General features: G+C 38.6%; 1 protein-coding gene across 9 annotated transcripts in view; it reads left to right on the top strand.

The window, feature by feature from the left end:
- LOC309718748 (transducin-like enhancer protein 4) overlaps nucleotides 1-15,466 on the top strand; it is a 73,906-nt gene that overhangs the window by 32,568 nt on the left and 25,872 nt on the right. For all 9 annotated transcript variants that reach the window (XM_082554279.1, XM_082554276.1, XM_082554272.1 and 6 more), the window contains one exon: nucleotides 14,513-14,575. In XM_082554279.1, the coding sequence (XP_082410405.1) occupies nucleotides 14,513-14,575 (63 nt within the window). The remainder of the gene's footprint in view (nucleotides 1-14,512; nucleotides 14,576-15,466) is intronic.

Genomic DNA, 15,466 nt, shown 5'->3' with positions numbered 1-15,466 from the left:
CTGGATGTCAAAGACTGCTATCAGTTTACAAAGTGCTCTGAAAAAGTGGCATTTCCAACATAAAACAAGTTACATTATCAATATGTTGATATTTACACACAAAATGATGTTATTCTTATTGCTTGGGATTTTCTAAAATAGGATTAGAATTCCCAACTTGAGAAATGAGTTACACATTAAAAAAAACTCCCTTCACGGCACACATTTAGCAACTTTCTGAATCATTGTAAAGAGTCATAGTGAAACGGGAGCAGCCCAGGATGAGGCCAGAACATCAGCCACCAACATTTAAGAATTTGATCCATTTGTCCCCTGTTCTATTTTCGAGCGGTCGGTTGCCTCGTGAGGTTGAATAGTCATTTCACATGCGAATAATAATTTCATCAGTTTAATTGAACAAGAAAATGGGCTGAAAAATGACTCAAGCGAACGAGGATTTGGCCTTTAACGAGCCTTTACATTATTGCTGCCTTTTTTAAACACGGAAGGTCATTAGCATAAATGTCTCTGTTAACCACACATCAGCTGCCAGGATAAATGAACCACAGCTAACCAGCTACACATTCATTTCCAGACAAATGGTGTGTGTAGTGTGTGTGGCTGTGTGTGCGTGCGTATGTGTGTGTGTGTGAGAGAGAATGGAAGTGATAAATTGTTGGCCTTTGTCTTTCTGTGTGTGTGTGTGTGTGTGTGTTTTCTGTATCTATACCATGTGTTTGCTTTGCTGTGTGTGTGTGTGCATGCGCGCGTGTGTGTGTATGTTTAACAGCCTGTACATACTGTACATGTTTACTCTGTGTGTGTGTGTGTGTGTGTGTGCACACGTGTGTGATTGTGTGTGTTGGTCTGTGTTTGTCTGTAGGCACACTTTCGTTGTTTATTTAGTTTTGTGTGCACTATTTGTGTATTTGTTCACATTGTGCGTGTGCTCCTACAATGTAGACATTTACTTGTGTGTGCTCTAGTGTTTGTTTCTGTCAGTACGCGTGTGTATTTCTGCGTGCAAATGTTGGACACACGTGCAGCTTTTTACTGCCACACTAATCAGACTCGTCTGATAAAATATGGGATCCCTACTATAAATTCCTGCTGGCTGCTGCTGTTTGTGTGTGCGTGTGCTGTGTTTATATGGGCAAGGCAGGCAAAATAAAAAGCGGTTAAATGTGGCCTGTAGCTCCGTGTGGTGCCCAATGATTTCTCTCAGAAGAGTGAATCCCTCATCTCTGCCAGCAGTGTGCGGTGCACGTTTTGTCCTTGTGTGAGGGAGAGACTTTTGGAAGCAAATGATTTTGAGTATTACACCAACATGCCCAGGCTTAAATATGTGTTTTCTATCCATGGCATTCAATATGATGATACAAAGTATGTGGCTTGTTGAGTGGATGCTGAGATTGAAGAGAGGGGGGCTGGTGGTGGTGATGCTGAGGGTCGGAAGGGGAGGGCGGAGGACATTAAGGCCTCCACCACCAAGCGAGTCGCTAATTTTGCTTGTTTAGCATTTTCGGAGGGTAATAGGCCCATTGATTTTTGACTCTGCTCTGTGTTTTATTTACACAGAAGGGCCCCGGTGCCCGGGGAGTGAAATGTACCAATGCTTGTTAAAGAGAAATTGACTCGCGGATGGAAGAGAGGATAGGCTGTGAGGCAAGGGGAAGGGGGGCGAGGGATAAGGAGGGAGGAGGGTACGAGGGATGTCGAGCATGGGACTGAGCTGACTGAGAGGACAGCTAATCAATTGCAAATTAACAAAGCTGAAAGAGAAATAAAGAAAGTGAAGGACGAGGAGAAAATGGGTAGGAGAAGGGATGAGAAAGTGGTAAAAGAAGGAAGTAATAAGACGTTTTGATACTGAAGACTGGCAGCGATTTCAATGAGGTCTGACAGCTCATTTTACTGGTGCAGACAGGGAGCCATTTATTTCGATTTGAGGATTTTGGTCACATAGTGTTCCAGTGGTACTTTGAATTTGGGATTTTAGAAATGCATTGAGAACAACATTAAGTTAGTAATATAAAACTACAGTAAAGCTACTCCCTTATTCACAAGGTGTTGCCACAGCAGGTTGTTCCACGTGTTTGATTTTGCAGATTTTCATGGCAGGTTGTGTCAGAAAGGACATCGAGCCCGGCTCAAACCAGGGATCTTTTGCCTTATTAGACAAATGTGTAAACCACTACAGGATGGCAGCACTGTAATACAAAGTGACAGTATTTGCAATTTAAATCAGTAAGTATTTATAAAGTGTAAAACTTTCATATACATAGTTAAAAAGATCATCTGTTCAATCCTCAATTTCACTATGTAACAGTATTTTTACAGTAAAATTCATATTTGATGGTGAAAAAGTGTAGTACCACAGTAACCACAGGAGCTGCACAAGATGCAAAGTTGGGTTTCAACCAGAAAAGCAGGAAGACCTGGTGTTGGTGAGGTTAACAGTTCACTTCAGGTTCATGTCATGACATTATCTGCTGCTAGTGTGAGGAGAGAGGAGAGGCAAATGATTTAGTCTGCCATGCTTAAGTAACGTAAACACAAGTTAAATTAAACTCTTTTCTTTACCTTTTTAATCTTTACTAATGCTGTGGGGATGTTTTTTTCAATTGTGAAAAATAATTAATGATAATAGTTGATTTATTACATGCATTAGCTAAAAACTTATTAAAAATACAACACTACCTAATGCATGGGTCCCGGGGTGGGAGGGTGTCGAATTTAAGGCCTAGAAACAATAACTGTGTGGTAATAACAGCAGAGAGTTCACAATCCAAGTCAGCTCTAGAATAAGCCATTTTCACTTCCATTCCCTCTTTTATGTTGAGGAATGAACGATTGTTGTTCCATGTTTTTCAGTATATAGCTTGTTCAGGGCTTCCATTCTGTAAAAGTTGACCTGAATTTTTTTGTGTGAGTATTTTTATTATGTGTAGGTATGTCAATCTTATAACACCTACACAATTCATCTGAAACTAGGCTGCATGTAGACATTATTTTACGGCAACAGAGAAAGCCACGTAATTGGGGGGAACAAAAAGATTTATACATGTGGCAATGGGCCTTGTCAGTATTGGTCTGGTGAAAATTAATCAGGCTTTTGAATGTTTGGTTCTCTTCTCTATTGTAAGGCAGGGTCTTAGTTTGTGTGTATGAAAGAAACCTGTATCCCACCACCACTGCCATAATCTCTGAGAGAGAGAGAGAGGTTGCTCTACAAAATCATAAATGTCTCAAACGAATTGCACTTAAGAAATTAAGTTTTTTAGTTATGTTATCACACACGTGCTGCTGCTATTCGGGACATTCTGCAAAACAGGCATGCATTTAGTGAGCTGGACAAAATACAGTCAGGCAGAGACATGCACTGCTGTGAGTTTGTGCATATCCTGATTTCACGCAGTTCAGACTTGAAAGTAATATGTAAATGTTAATTGGCCAAACCCAGTAAGTAAAGCAAATATGACCGGGGTGCTCATTCAAACATGAAGCTGAGACATTTTTATGCTGTCAGTTAAAGGGAGGAGTGCACGAAAGGGGCGCACATGTCAGACTGAAAGATGGAAGGAAAACTTTACATTAAGTGCTCCTTTCCTTTGAACTGTTTGTAACCTGTCTGTATAGCACCCTTTGTTTTTCTTCTCTGTTTTTCTCCACTGATCTAGCTGTTTCTTACACACACCCACCCACATACACACACATACAGAGTCACAAGAGAGAGTAGCCTTTATATGGTGGGGTCCATTAGGTGTATTAGCTGGTGGTGAAAAGTGGTGCTGATGTGGTGCTTACAAAGCTCCACAGGGGAGATGGACATTTGATCTTCTTTCTGACCCAATCTGACTCCAGGGCTCTTGCCTGATCTAATTTCTTTTTTGTTAGGAGTTAAAGTGGGGCTTATGGGGCTGTTTTTCCTCTCATATTCTTCTTCTTCTTATTACTCTTTTGGATAACAATTCAACTAAAAAAACAAAACAGAACACGTTTTCTCTGTCACGAGCTTAGTTACCACCCCATTATCACAAAGAGATTTTTTTTAAAGAAAACCGATAACAAGTGGATTATTTCTGGCAAATAATGAAATAATAAGTAAGAATTTCTGCAGAAGTCAATTTTTGTGGTCATGAAATTCAATAGCTCAGGAAGATCACACCATTAGTTGCATTTTCTCTGTATTGTTGAAGTTTGATGTTGCAAAGCTACTGATGAAAGATATTTTCTCTTTTTTTTTTAACTGGTAGAACATTTCTGCAGCGACTCACATACAGGTTAAAAGAAAAATCCAGTACCCATGATCTCAGGGGTTGCTGCTGTTTTATGTGACTGCAGACTCTTAACTAGCAAAAGGCTCCATAGATTGACTTAGTTTGAGTCCCAACCTCAGTGCAATCTCTGGCCAGTTGTTTCTTATTTTTGTCAACAAGGTGAATACTGCGTGTTAGAGCTGGGCCCTGATCATTGCAGAAACAAATTCTCCAGGTTTGCACGAACTGCAGGACATTTTTTTGGGGAAAAAAGGGAGCCTTGCTTTTTTTGCTTTGGTCTCTTCAGGGTGAAAAGACGTGTTGGCCGAACGGCCTGACATCCCTGCACTCTGGCCGGCAGACACAATATTTTGCCATTGATGTAAAATGTCACCTGAAATTGGTTGTGTTGCCTCATGGAAAAACACCTCCATTTCCTTTTCCGCTCTGGTGCTTTTGTTTCTGTTCGGATGCCAATATCTTTGGGTCAGTTCTTCCAGATGTTGCTTGGAGTTGTTAGGGAAGATCTGCATCTTTACAAGTGATGTTGTAACTTTGAAATCTTTCAAAATAAATGCTTATACACAGTTACATCTATAAGCTTTTGGACAGTGGCATTTTTTTGTGTCATTTTTGCATCTCTACATCACCACATTGGATTCTAAATCAGACAATGTATTTACAGTGCAGCGCTTCAGCTTTAAGTCGTGGAATTGACTAAATTCCACTTTTTGTAGCTTTGCACGAATTGAGGTCCAAACGGTTGTGATGGAGGTAAAGGTGACCATAATTAGGGTGAAAAAACAAAATAAACCTATTAGAGAGATAATAATGTTATGAGTGTCAAAAGAACAATCTGGTACTTTCTTAAAAAGCAGAAATCCACTGGCCAGCTTAGCAACATCAAAAAGCCCCAGAGTCCTCGTAAGCCAGTTAAAATGGATGATCACAGATTCTTTGCTTGGTTGAGAAAAACCCCTAATAACATCTCTCCAAGTCAAAAACACTTTTGAGGAGGTGTTGTTTTGGTGTTTTACTGTCACACTCCAAAAGCAAGGGACACCTTAAGTAGTATAACTGTCTACAGTGCAAATCACTTGTTGTGTTTAAGAAGAAGAAGGTCAGATTAGACTTTTCCAGAAAACATTGAAATGACCCTGCACAGCTGTGGACAGTAATCTCTGGACAGATGAAGTCAAGATTAATTCAAGCAAGGCTCCCCTAAACTAAAGACCGAAAGACCCACAAACAAGCAGCAGCTGAAGGCAGTTATATAAAAGGCCTTGCAGAGCATCTCAAAGGTGGAAAAACAGCATTTGATGATTACTTTGGCTTCTAGAATTCAAGGGGTTGTGAGTGACTGTTAAAAACAATTCTCAAGTTTGAAATTATGTTAGTTTGTCCAATTTCTTTTGAGCCTCTCAAAACTGGGGACTGTGGATTAAAATTACTCTAATTTTTAAACCAGTAATAAAGTACTTTTGTTAAACTCCTTGAATTAAAGCTGAAACAGTCACATCTTGATTATTTGATTTGAAATCCGTGTCGGTGATGGACAGAGAAAAAAAAAACTTGAGAGAAAACATTTTGCTTTCTTACCTACAACAGTTTTTCTCTGCAGTTCTCAAACACTTTACATTTTACACTGCTGTAAAAAGAAGAGATGATGAAACAAAGTGGTAAACATGTCCCTGATCCAACTTTGAAGAAATGTGTCTGAAGCATCAATAAGTATATATTTAAACAAATGTGAGTTTTACACTATGTGATGTCTTTGTTCTTCAACAAAGAACAAAGACATCACATCAAATGTTGTCTTTGTTCTTTGATACACAAATCATTGTATACACAACTTTTTGGGGGTTTGTAGCATGTCGTAGCCTTAGGCATTTTCTCTGTTTACTAAGAAACAAAAATGCCCAACAGTTTCAATAATCAAATTCAATTGTAGCCTTATAGAGAATTGCCAAATAACTTCCTGGCTGTAAAAAAAAAAAAGAATGTCTTCCTTTCCTGCTTTCATTTTCAGCACTAAAATTTAAGGCGCCCTTTAGTAAGGCAGTTGAACATCAACTAGCTTGGGTCTGATACACACTGAGCAGCTCCCCAGTGCGTGAATGTGAAGAAGAGTCTAGCTGAGAAAGGGCATGTGTGCTCAGCAAGTTTTTCCTGTATAAACATTAAATATAAAATTAAAATGTCAGTGTTTTAGGTCCTCTATGCCGTCTTGTTATGCATTAGAAGGTAATTTGAGGTGTACATGACACTAAATGGTTTCCTTTGTGTACTTCCTTTGCCATCCTAAAGATTACTGCAGGCTCTTAATTTACATCGTCTAAAGCAGGGATGTCAAACCCATTTTACATTGTGGGCCTCGTATAACCCACTTTGATGTTAAGTGGGTTGGAGCAGTGAAACTCTGCTTTCTGTCAGTGTAAGGAAGTTTAACTATACATTTAATCCCTGAGATATTTTAATATAAGAAAACAAATGTCAGTTTCAAAACGACATCTTAGTGTTTCTATATGATAAAGAAATGCTCAAATTATAACAAACAAAGGTGTAAAATTACAGAAAAAGGTTTGTTAGCTTCTTGCACAGATTGCCTCTTAATTATAAGAATGGACTGCTTGTCTAGAGCTGGTTTGCTTTGATGTAGTTTGCCATTGATAGGTGGGGGGGGGGGGGGGGGGCATACAGTAAATACGGTTACAGTATGTCCTCTTCACAAAGCCGTTGGATTAGTCTTTGGAAAGCCAGTTGTGGCCCCTGAGCCTTTTGTTTGACACTTCAGCTCTAAAGTTTAGCACTACTGATGAAAAAATGATAAAAAGTTGAGTGTCAAATATGTTTAAAGGTATTTTCTAACACAGTGTCATAATTTGTGAGATATTTGTAAGTGAATCATCAAGAGTAAACACTGAAGAAGTTATTCTGAATCCCCTTGAGTTAATAACCCCTCAGGTCTCCTAGTCTCAAGAGTGAATAGGCTCGCTTTGAAGCAGTCCTTCTGTTTTTTTCATATGGTTTTATATATCCACGCTGCCTGGTTGAGTACTTTAAAAAAATATATATTTTCTAGATAAATGCCTTTTCTGTGGCTTCTACTCTAAACTTGTAAAATCTTCACTTGAGCTAGTGCTGCTTCTTTGCCATTATATTTCTTCATACTTCAGCCTTGGTTGAAATAATGTGAAAGTCAGCTTCCAGCCAGTGGCAGATTTAGATATGTGATGGGCAAGTTCACCTCCTTTAGACCTTGCACTGGCAATTTTGCGATTTTTACTGAGTCCTAGCTTATTTTTTTAGTCATCACCTGGCATGTAGGGCTTTTATAGACTTTTGTTTGACTAGACGATTGAGACGAGACACAGCTGCTGCCTGCTAAATGGTGACTTTGGGAGAAATGGGGGAAACTATTTCAAGCTCCTGCATTAAGTATTCTTTAAAAAATCCAAATAACATAGCCTCTGCACATGGATACGTTAAAAGGCTTTTACACACTGCCTCCAGATAGTCAAGATCTCTGCTTACTTAGTGCTTACATTTATTCACCTTGATCCACAGGTCTTGTGGCACTTTCGCCTTTGCTTGCACCTTTCCTCTTTACACTTCAGGTTTTGCTAGAGCTTGTTGTAATAATTTGTTCAGATTGCAGAATTGCATATATGCACTGAAAAAAGAGCATATAGGATTTACTTAATTCAATAGTGGACATTGGTTGCACACAGATGTTTTGCTTTGGCAGCAACTTAAACAACTGAGTTAAATCAACACAACTTATTCATAAAATGCACAATAAACCTGTGCTGTGCTGTGTTGATAAAATGTGCTTGAAACATGTTTAGATGAAGTAAGTTGAGCTCTTGGAATATTTTAATCCTTCACAATTTTCTCACTTTATTCCAACACTATTTAATAACTTTTACCCCAATACTACTTGGTCACTTAAATACTACATGTTGTCTTCATATTACATAATGTTCAACAAAGTCTAGAGTCTGGCTAACATTATGTTAGGGCATAACCCAGAAGTTATGCCCCAGCCTGTATCGTAAAGTAAGAGGCAAAGTACACTTGGACAGGTCGCCAGTCTTTCACAGGGCTACAACACAGAGACAAACAACCATTTGCACTCACATTCATACTTATGGGTAATTTAGAATCAACAATTTACCTATCCCCAATAACTGTATGACATTAAACTATGTGAGCAAACCAGAGTACCTAGAGAGAACCCACTGCATATATTCTTGCTGTGACATAACAGCACTAACCACTGCGCCACCGAGCTGTCAATCCAGGCTTAACAAAAGTAGGAAAGCTATTACAAGGCTTGATGCAGAATTTTCTTTACATTTGTCCTTGACACGTTAAACCACAATAAATAGCAATAGCATACACGTGGTGTGTGTATAGTTGTCTGCCTCTTATAACCCCAGTGAGTTTCCTGTGGTTTGAAATCTCATGTGATTTTGTGAGCCCAGGCAACTAACCACTCTTACTAGATTATATCATGTCTTCTCAACAAGAACAAATTAAGTTGTTGAATTTCATACAGATCCTACATGGTTTACCATAGAAACATGAAATTATTTTGTCCAAATTACAAATTAGACTTTTATAAATGTAACAACCACCCAATTTTCTTTTTTTGAGTGTGGTTTCATCCACTTTATGTATGGTTTAATGGGCCAAAACGCCCTCCCGTCTGTTTCTTTGCCAATTTCCTGTCATTCCATCCTGTTTGCTAGAGTGACCTAACAAACTAAATGCACAGTGTTTCTGAATGATATATACCCCATGCATCAGTTTTCTAAACTTCTGTCTTCTGAATAACTGTGATTCCCTACACTTCATAAACATCTCTACCGTCTGTTCAGGTCCATCTGACCTGTTCTGGTCAGATGGCACAGAGGTGGTTTTTCTAAAAATGACTATTTCTGCTTGTCCTTTAATGCTGAGATGAGATTGTCTCTCTCAGAACATTAAAGTGTTCTCACTAAAGTTCTGGGTCACATCATTAGTCAAATTTGAATTTGAATAGACTTGTTAGTCACTCCGTTTTGACAATCAGTTACTTGTTTTTATTCAAGTTTATGTGTCTCGTCACAAAAATAGGGCACACTTTGAGAAATAGTAATTAGGAGGAGGTTTTATTGTTCTCAGTGTTTTGTCATGGGTTAAAGATTAAAGATAAACTGATTAATCAAGTGTTCATATACTGTAAACGTTAGAGTTATTTGAATGTTTAACAATCAGTCGACTATTAATAATTGGTAGTGATTAATATTGCAACCCTAACAACCTAATGACCCAAACTGTCTCCTTATACAGGCTCTAAAACGTCTTTTATCAAAGTTAGTTGAAAGTTTATGATAAAAGTTGAAATAATGCTCAAACCAGCTATTAAATAATTAGCTAACATTATGAATTGCCATTTCTTTGTTCATTACCAGTTAAAAAATAATAAAATAACCCAAGTTTAATCGCATATAAATTCACACTGTTACTCGCCATTACCTTTGATTCAGTGCTTGATTGATTTATGTGCTTTCAAGTTTACTAAACAGAAACAGAGATATTGTTTAGGACTTAGAACTTAAATTGTCACCAGCAGGCACATGTGAATTTGGCTTTGATGTTCATGGCATCACGAGAGGAAATAGTCAGTTATGTAGTTTTATGCACTTAGTGTTGCAAACAAAGAAGGTGATGTTCATCTTTGTGTAACCATTAGTATGCGGTTCTGTGTGAGTCTGAGTCTTTTGTCTGTGTTGGCGTTTGTATTTGAGGTGCACTACTAGCACTCCCTTTGGGACAGTGGATCAGGCAATTTCCTGTTAAAAAAATTCTACCTGATCTAGAAAGAGAGAGTGCTGTGTAATCTTTAAAAGCTAGCCCTTGGGCTCAGTATAAAACATCTGATGAATACAGAGAAGCTGGAGTGTGTATGTGCATGTGCATGTATTTGGGCACACGGTTGTGTTTATGTGTCTAGTACTGCCGCAGCGTTGCTTGTGCTGCTGTCTGAAGCCTATATTTGCCTCTGGGGGCTCTGTTACCACTGATGCCAGAGCAAAGTTCACCTCTGCCAAGGTTATGTACATAAAACAAGTGCTTGGCAAGGTTACGGCTGTAACTTATATATTTGTGTTGGCCTTGGAGAAATTATCTCAAACTCTGATTGCTTTTTTTCAGTAGCCAGGGTCTTAATTTAATGTGTTAAGTCAACAAAAATGTTACACTTTCCTTTATCTGTCTGCAAAGGATTACACTTTCTATACTCCACTTTCTCTCTGGGTTTATGTTTACAAATCATCCATTTAGCTTAAACTGAATAAAGCTCAAAGAGTACAGCAGAGAATTACCTTTCAGGGATGTAGAAGGATAAGGAGTAAATCTGATAATGTAAAGTTGGACTTTTGAGGCCAATAATGAGACATTTAGCTTTAGCATAGCAGAATTTAAATGAATCAAATATAATTGCTGTAATTTATAGAAATAAATACACATCCAGTCTTTACAGATGAAAAATGGATATGTCATAGCTTTCTGATTGGCATATGATGAAATTATGATGCCTTTTAAAGTGGCCTACATCTTGTTGAAAACTCTCTCTCAGATATCTTTAAAAATCTGCAGAGGTTGTCATTACAAGTGACTCTAACACCCATTAAATGTTAAGGCACAGTTTATCAGTTTATTTCAAATTAAGTGCTGTGATCATTCCTCTGGTACTTAAAGGTTTACTCCAATTAGTTACAGACGAGAGTCACTTTAAAGGTCTTGGTGAGTATTATGGAATTGTGAGCGATAGTGCATTGTGTATGTGCTTTTCCCCATTATGTTGCAGAGCTAAGTTGGCTTGCCACTTGACCAGTGTTCTGCAGGGGTACTTTAAACTTCATCTAAGTTACTGTGTCCATCTCTGAAGCAGCACCCACGTTGGAAGCAGTGCAGCGACTAGAAATCATAGAATGTGAATAATATTTGGCTATTTCATGCGACTCCAGGTGAAACCATTGGCAAAGTAACTAGAGATGGACCGATCCGATATTACGTATCGGTATCGGTCCGATACTGACCTAAATTACTGGATCGGATATCGGAGAAAAATAAAAAATGTAATCCGATCCATTAAATATCACGAAAGCACCTCACAAAACTTGCAACACGCCGTAACTCACCTCAGAACGTTAGCAAGTCGGAGCAGTGTGGTCACGTGATAGAGCGGCTGTGGCATGCGGGACCTGTCGGTGGTCTGGATAGCATGTGGAGCTTCGCTAGCAACCCGGCATTTCATCTCCGACAAAGTTATCCCGAGAGAAGTAAAGCAAGTGTGTAAGTCCATCTCTGAATGTTTGTAAAGCATTCCTGCGTTAATCTTAACAAGCGACTGCCTCTCGCTCTCCGGCTGCTACTTCAATCGTGACACTGCTTAACGATCAGCTGATCGGCTTTTCTGTCGCGAGTCCGTGTCTCTGGTTTGCTTTTGGCCCACTTTGCACCAGAAAGAGGAAACCAGTGGCTGAACAACAGCAGCACGTTTATTTAATATTACTTTCTACACCAGGATCTTTTTCTATGTAGCTGACGCTGGTAACTGTGCAGGGGTGGATCTAGCAAAGTTTAGCCAGGGGGGCCGATAGGGCATGAACAGGGAAAAGGGGGCACAAAGACATACTTTTCTTTCTTATTCTCATTTAAAATGTCGAGCTTTTAATAAATAATTATCTGACACCCAAAGTTTTAATTTGATGCAAAATGAATAGAAGTCAATTACTGTATATAGTGACTATTAAGTCTAATATATATACCCTAGTAAGCTATAGTACTTTTTACTTTGGGAAGGTACCATCTGTGCAGTCTGCAATTTTGTTGAAGAAAGATGTTGAATCTATTTAATATTTCTTGAAAAATAATTGATTTCTGTGTATTTTTTTCACACTTCATCAAATTAAGGTTGATTACGTCGATTAAGCATCATAAGGTGGAGCGTGAGGGGTGGTTCCCTATTTTTTATTTTTTTATTTTTGTTGTTGCTGGGAGTTGGAACCCTATTAGTTAGGTTGCTTAATATTTACGCTAAGTACTCTTTAAAATACCAGAATAGTGAGGATGGTGTAGGTCTAAGTTTATTAGATTGATCAGTATTGCTGAACTATGAAATATTTTTTTTGTATACAGGTATAACAGAATAGCTTTAGTGTAGTTGTTGTTTTAAACTTGAGTATGAACTTGCAGACTTGCAAAATGCAGCAAGATATTTTAAAAAACAGTTTTGTTGATTAAAAAACATTATATCGGATTCATATCGGTATCGGCAGATATCCAAATTTATGATATCGGTATCGGTATCGGACATAAAAAAGTGGTATCGTGCCATCTCTAAAAGTAACCTGGGCAGAACCCAAGATAAACTTTTGACAACTTCCAGGCAACTGATTGAAGGGACTACCAATGAGAATGCAGTCTAATATATGACCTAGTAGTAAATTCATTAGAGGGTTATAGTTAACAGATGTCAGCTTCAAAGAGACACGCAATGAGCAACTTCCTTGAAGTGTGGCTGAAACTTTATTCATTACCCTTTGGTTTGTTTTTAACTTTCAACATGCACTTCATGAGTAGCTTTACATATTGTTTTACACCACTAATACAGATTATTCTGATTTATACTTAGTTAAACAAATCTATATTAAGTCTTTACTAGTCCATTGTTCTGGTCTGGTCATATCAAATTGGGGCTTGTTCAGGAATGAAACGCGATCTCTGTACAAAGACATGACCTAAGCACAAATCTGTATCGTGATTTGCTTTAGGCTAGCAGCAGAAGACTTCTTTCAGTGCTACTAGGACAATAATCTTAGATTAAAGCAGTGAACTGTCCATTGTTGGCGGTCGTGGCATATTTGACAAAGAAGAATTTGTAAAAAGAGAGACACTCTGCTGCACTGATTCTGATATTTTTTAAATAATGCACATTGTGAGTGTTACAGGAGTTCAGTGCTGAATTGGTGCACTTCCCCTTTTATAGATATATAGAAAAAGTACCAGATACCATTACACCACCAGCAGCCTGAACCACTGATACAAGGCAGGGTTGGATCCATCATATGTAACCCTGTCATCTAAATGTTACGCTGAAAATTGAGACTCATGAAAACCATGAGTGAGAAACACTCTTTCAGGCTTCTATTGTCCGCTTTTGGTGAGCCTGTTCAATCTGTAGCCTCAGTTTCCTGTTCTTAGCCGACGAGTAGTATGCAGTGTGGTCTTTTGCTGCTGTAGCTGATCTGCTTCAAGGTTTGACATGTTGCATATTCAGAGATGCTCTTCTGTATTACTGCAACAAGTGGTTATGGCAACCATGCCACATTCAAAGTAGCTTAAATCACCTTTCTTCCAAATTCTGATGCTCAGTTTGATCTTTAGCAGGACATGTTGACTGTGCTTACATGCTTATATACACTGAGCTGCTTCTGTGGTATTGGCTGATTAGAAATCTGTTTTAATGAGCAGTTGAACTGGTGTACCTAATAAGGTTACTCCTGGTAATTAGGTTTAGCAAAAAGTAGGCTTAGTAAAAAAAGTTGTTGCTGTTTAGAAAATGCTGGTTATGGGTTAGATGCTTAGTGAATTGAATATGTGATAATAGTGATGCTCTATATTTTTGCATGGAAATGTCTTCCTGTAGTTTAATGTGAATGTGAATAATGTTGTAGCTATGAAACAGAAATAAGGCACAAGCAGTGTGTGAGTTTCTTAAAGCTAAGCGGTGTGCATACACACAATGTATGAAACTTTCAGATATTATTTCTTGAATTTTCTGCTTTGGTTAGCAACACTTTTTTTAAGACTTACGGTGCTTTTCCTCATTCACACAACACTTTACAGGGATATCTTTGTCTGTCCAGTATCCTGTCATAGCATAACTTAGAGTTTGTAAGCAATCTGCTCTACCTCCTGAGTTAGAGTTAACTAAATATTCTTGACATTTAAAATACACAAGTTCCCGTGCACCCAGAGATTTGTTTTGGAGGAAACACAATAGATATTAAACACAAGTTTATGAGAGATGTTCATCAAATTATTAGTTTCATGTGACGAAGTAAACAGGTCTTGAAATGAAAGTTATGTGAGCTATTACTTTGATATAAACTGAATCAGGAATTGAAGGCTGTGTGAACAGGATGACGCCTTCTTGTCTGCTAGAGAATTTAAACAAATTAAAAAAATGATTGTGTGCTTCCCACTTCTCTGTCTTGCAGGCGGAGATCGTTAAACGGCTGAACGCAATCTGCGCCCAAGTCATCCCCTTCCTCTCTCAAGAGGTAAGACTCAAAAATGCCTGTCACTGTGAGTTAAGAAGGAGGTGGGTGAGAGAGAGTCAGAGAGCGGGAGGAAGGGAGACAGGAAAGGGGAGAACTGTGTGGTGGATTTTAAAGCAAGAGAAAGAAAATATGGGGACACGCACACACACGCAGACACACACTCGTACAGATTATCCTGGGCTAATCCCCCCTGCTCAGGATAGACAGATATGCTCTGAACTTATCAAATGTCTCCCACTAACATATGCAGGAGCCAGCAGCTGAGTGTGTGTGAGAAAATACTTTTTGTGTTAAAATACATTATAATTGTGTGCACATACAGCAGTGGGTGTGAGAAGTGTTTTTATGCAGTGTTTATTGTGAAATTTTTAGGCGTGCGTGTGTTGAGCTGATAAATCCTTCCTCTGAGGAGCTGACAGTGTGTGTGTGTGTGTGTGTGTGTGTGTGCTGAGGGGTGGGAACAGCAGGAAGGAGTGAGTGTGGACTCCAAAAGCTCTCCTCCAGATTAGCCATGGATTAGGAGGGTTTAGGGTGGATTAGGAATAATGGCATTAGACTGTGGTGCTGCTACACAGCCCTGAGGCCTGCAGAGAGGGGAGGCAGGGAGAGGAAGCTGCTTTGTTTTGGTGCACAGCCTTGTTTACTGCATGTGCAAGTAAATGTAACACATTCATCTTATTGTTGTGCAGCAAATCACATCGACTGTGTCTGTGTATTTCTGGTGAAAGCGCTTTGTTTTCTATTTTTATTTTTGTCATTTTCTGATAATGTTTCATTGGCCTTTGGGGCCATGTAAGTATGATTGGTCCATTTACAGCAAAGGCAATAAGTTTGTGTTAAGTCAGTTGACAAAAATGTTATTTCTGACAAATTTATAAAGAAAAAATATAC

The sequence above is a fragment of the Aulonocara stuartgranti genome (assembly GCF_965226115.1).
Source record: "Aulonocara stuartgranti genome assembly, chromosome: 12".
NCBI lineage: Eukaryota > Metazoa > Chordata > Actinopteri > Cichliformes > Cichlidae > Aulonocara > Aulonocara stuartgranti.
The sequence above is the reverse complement of the archived record's forward strand: the minus strand, read 5'-3'. Positions and strand labels throughout refer to the sequence as shown.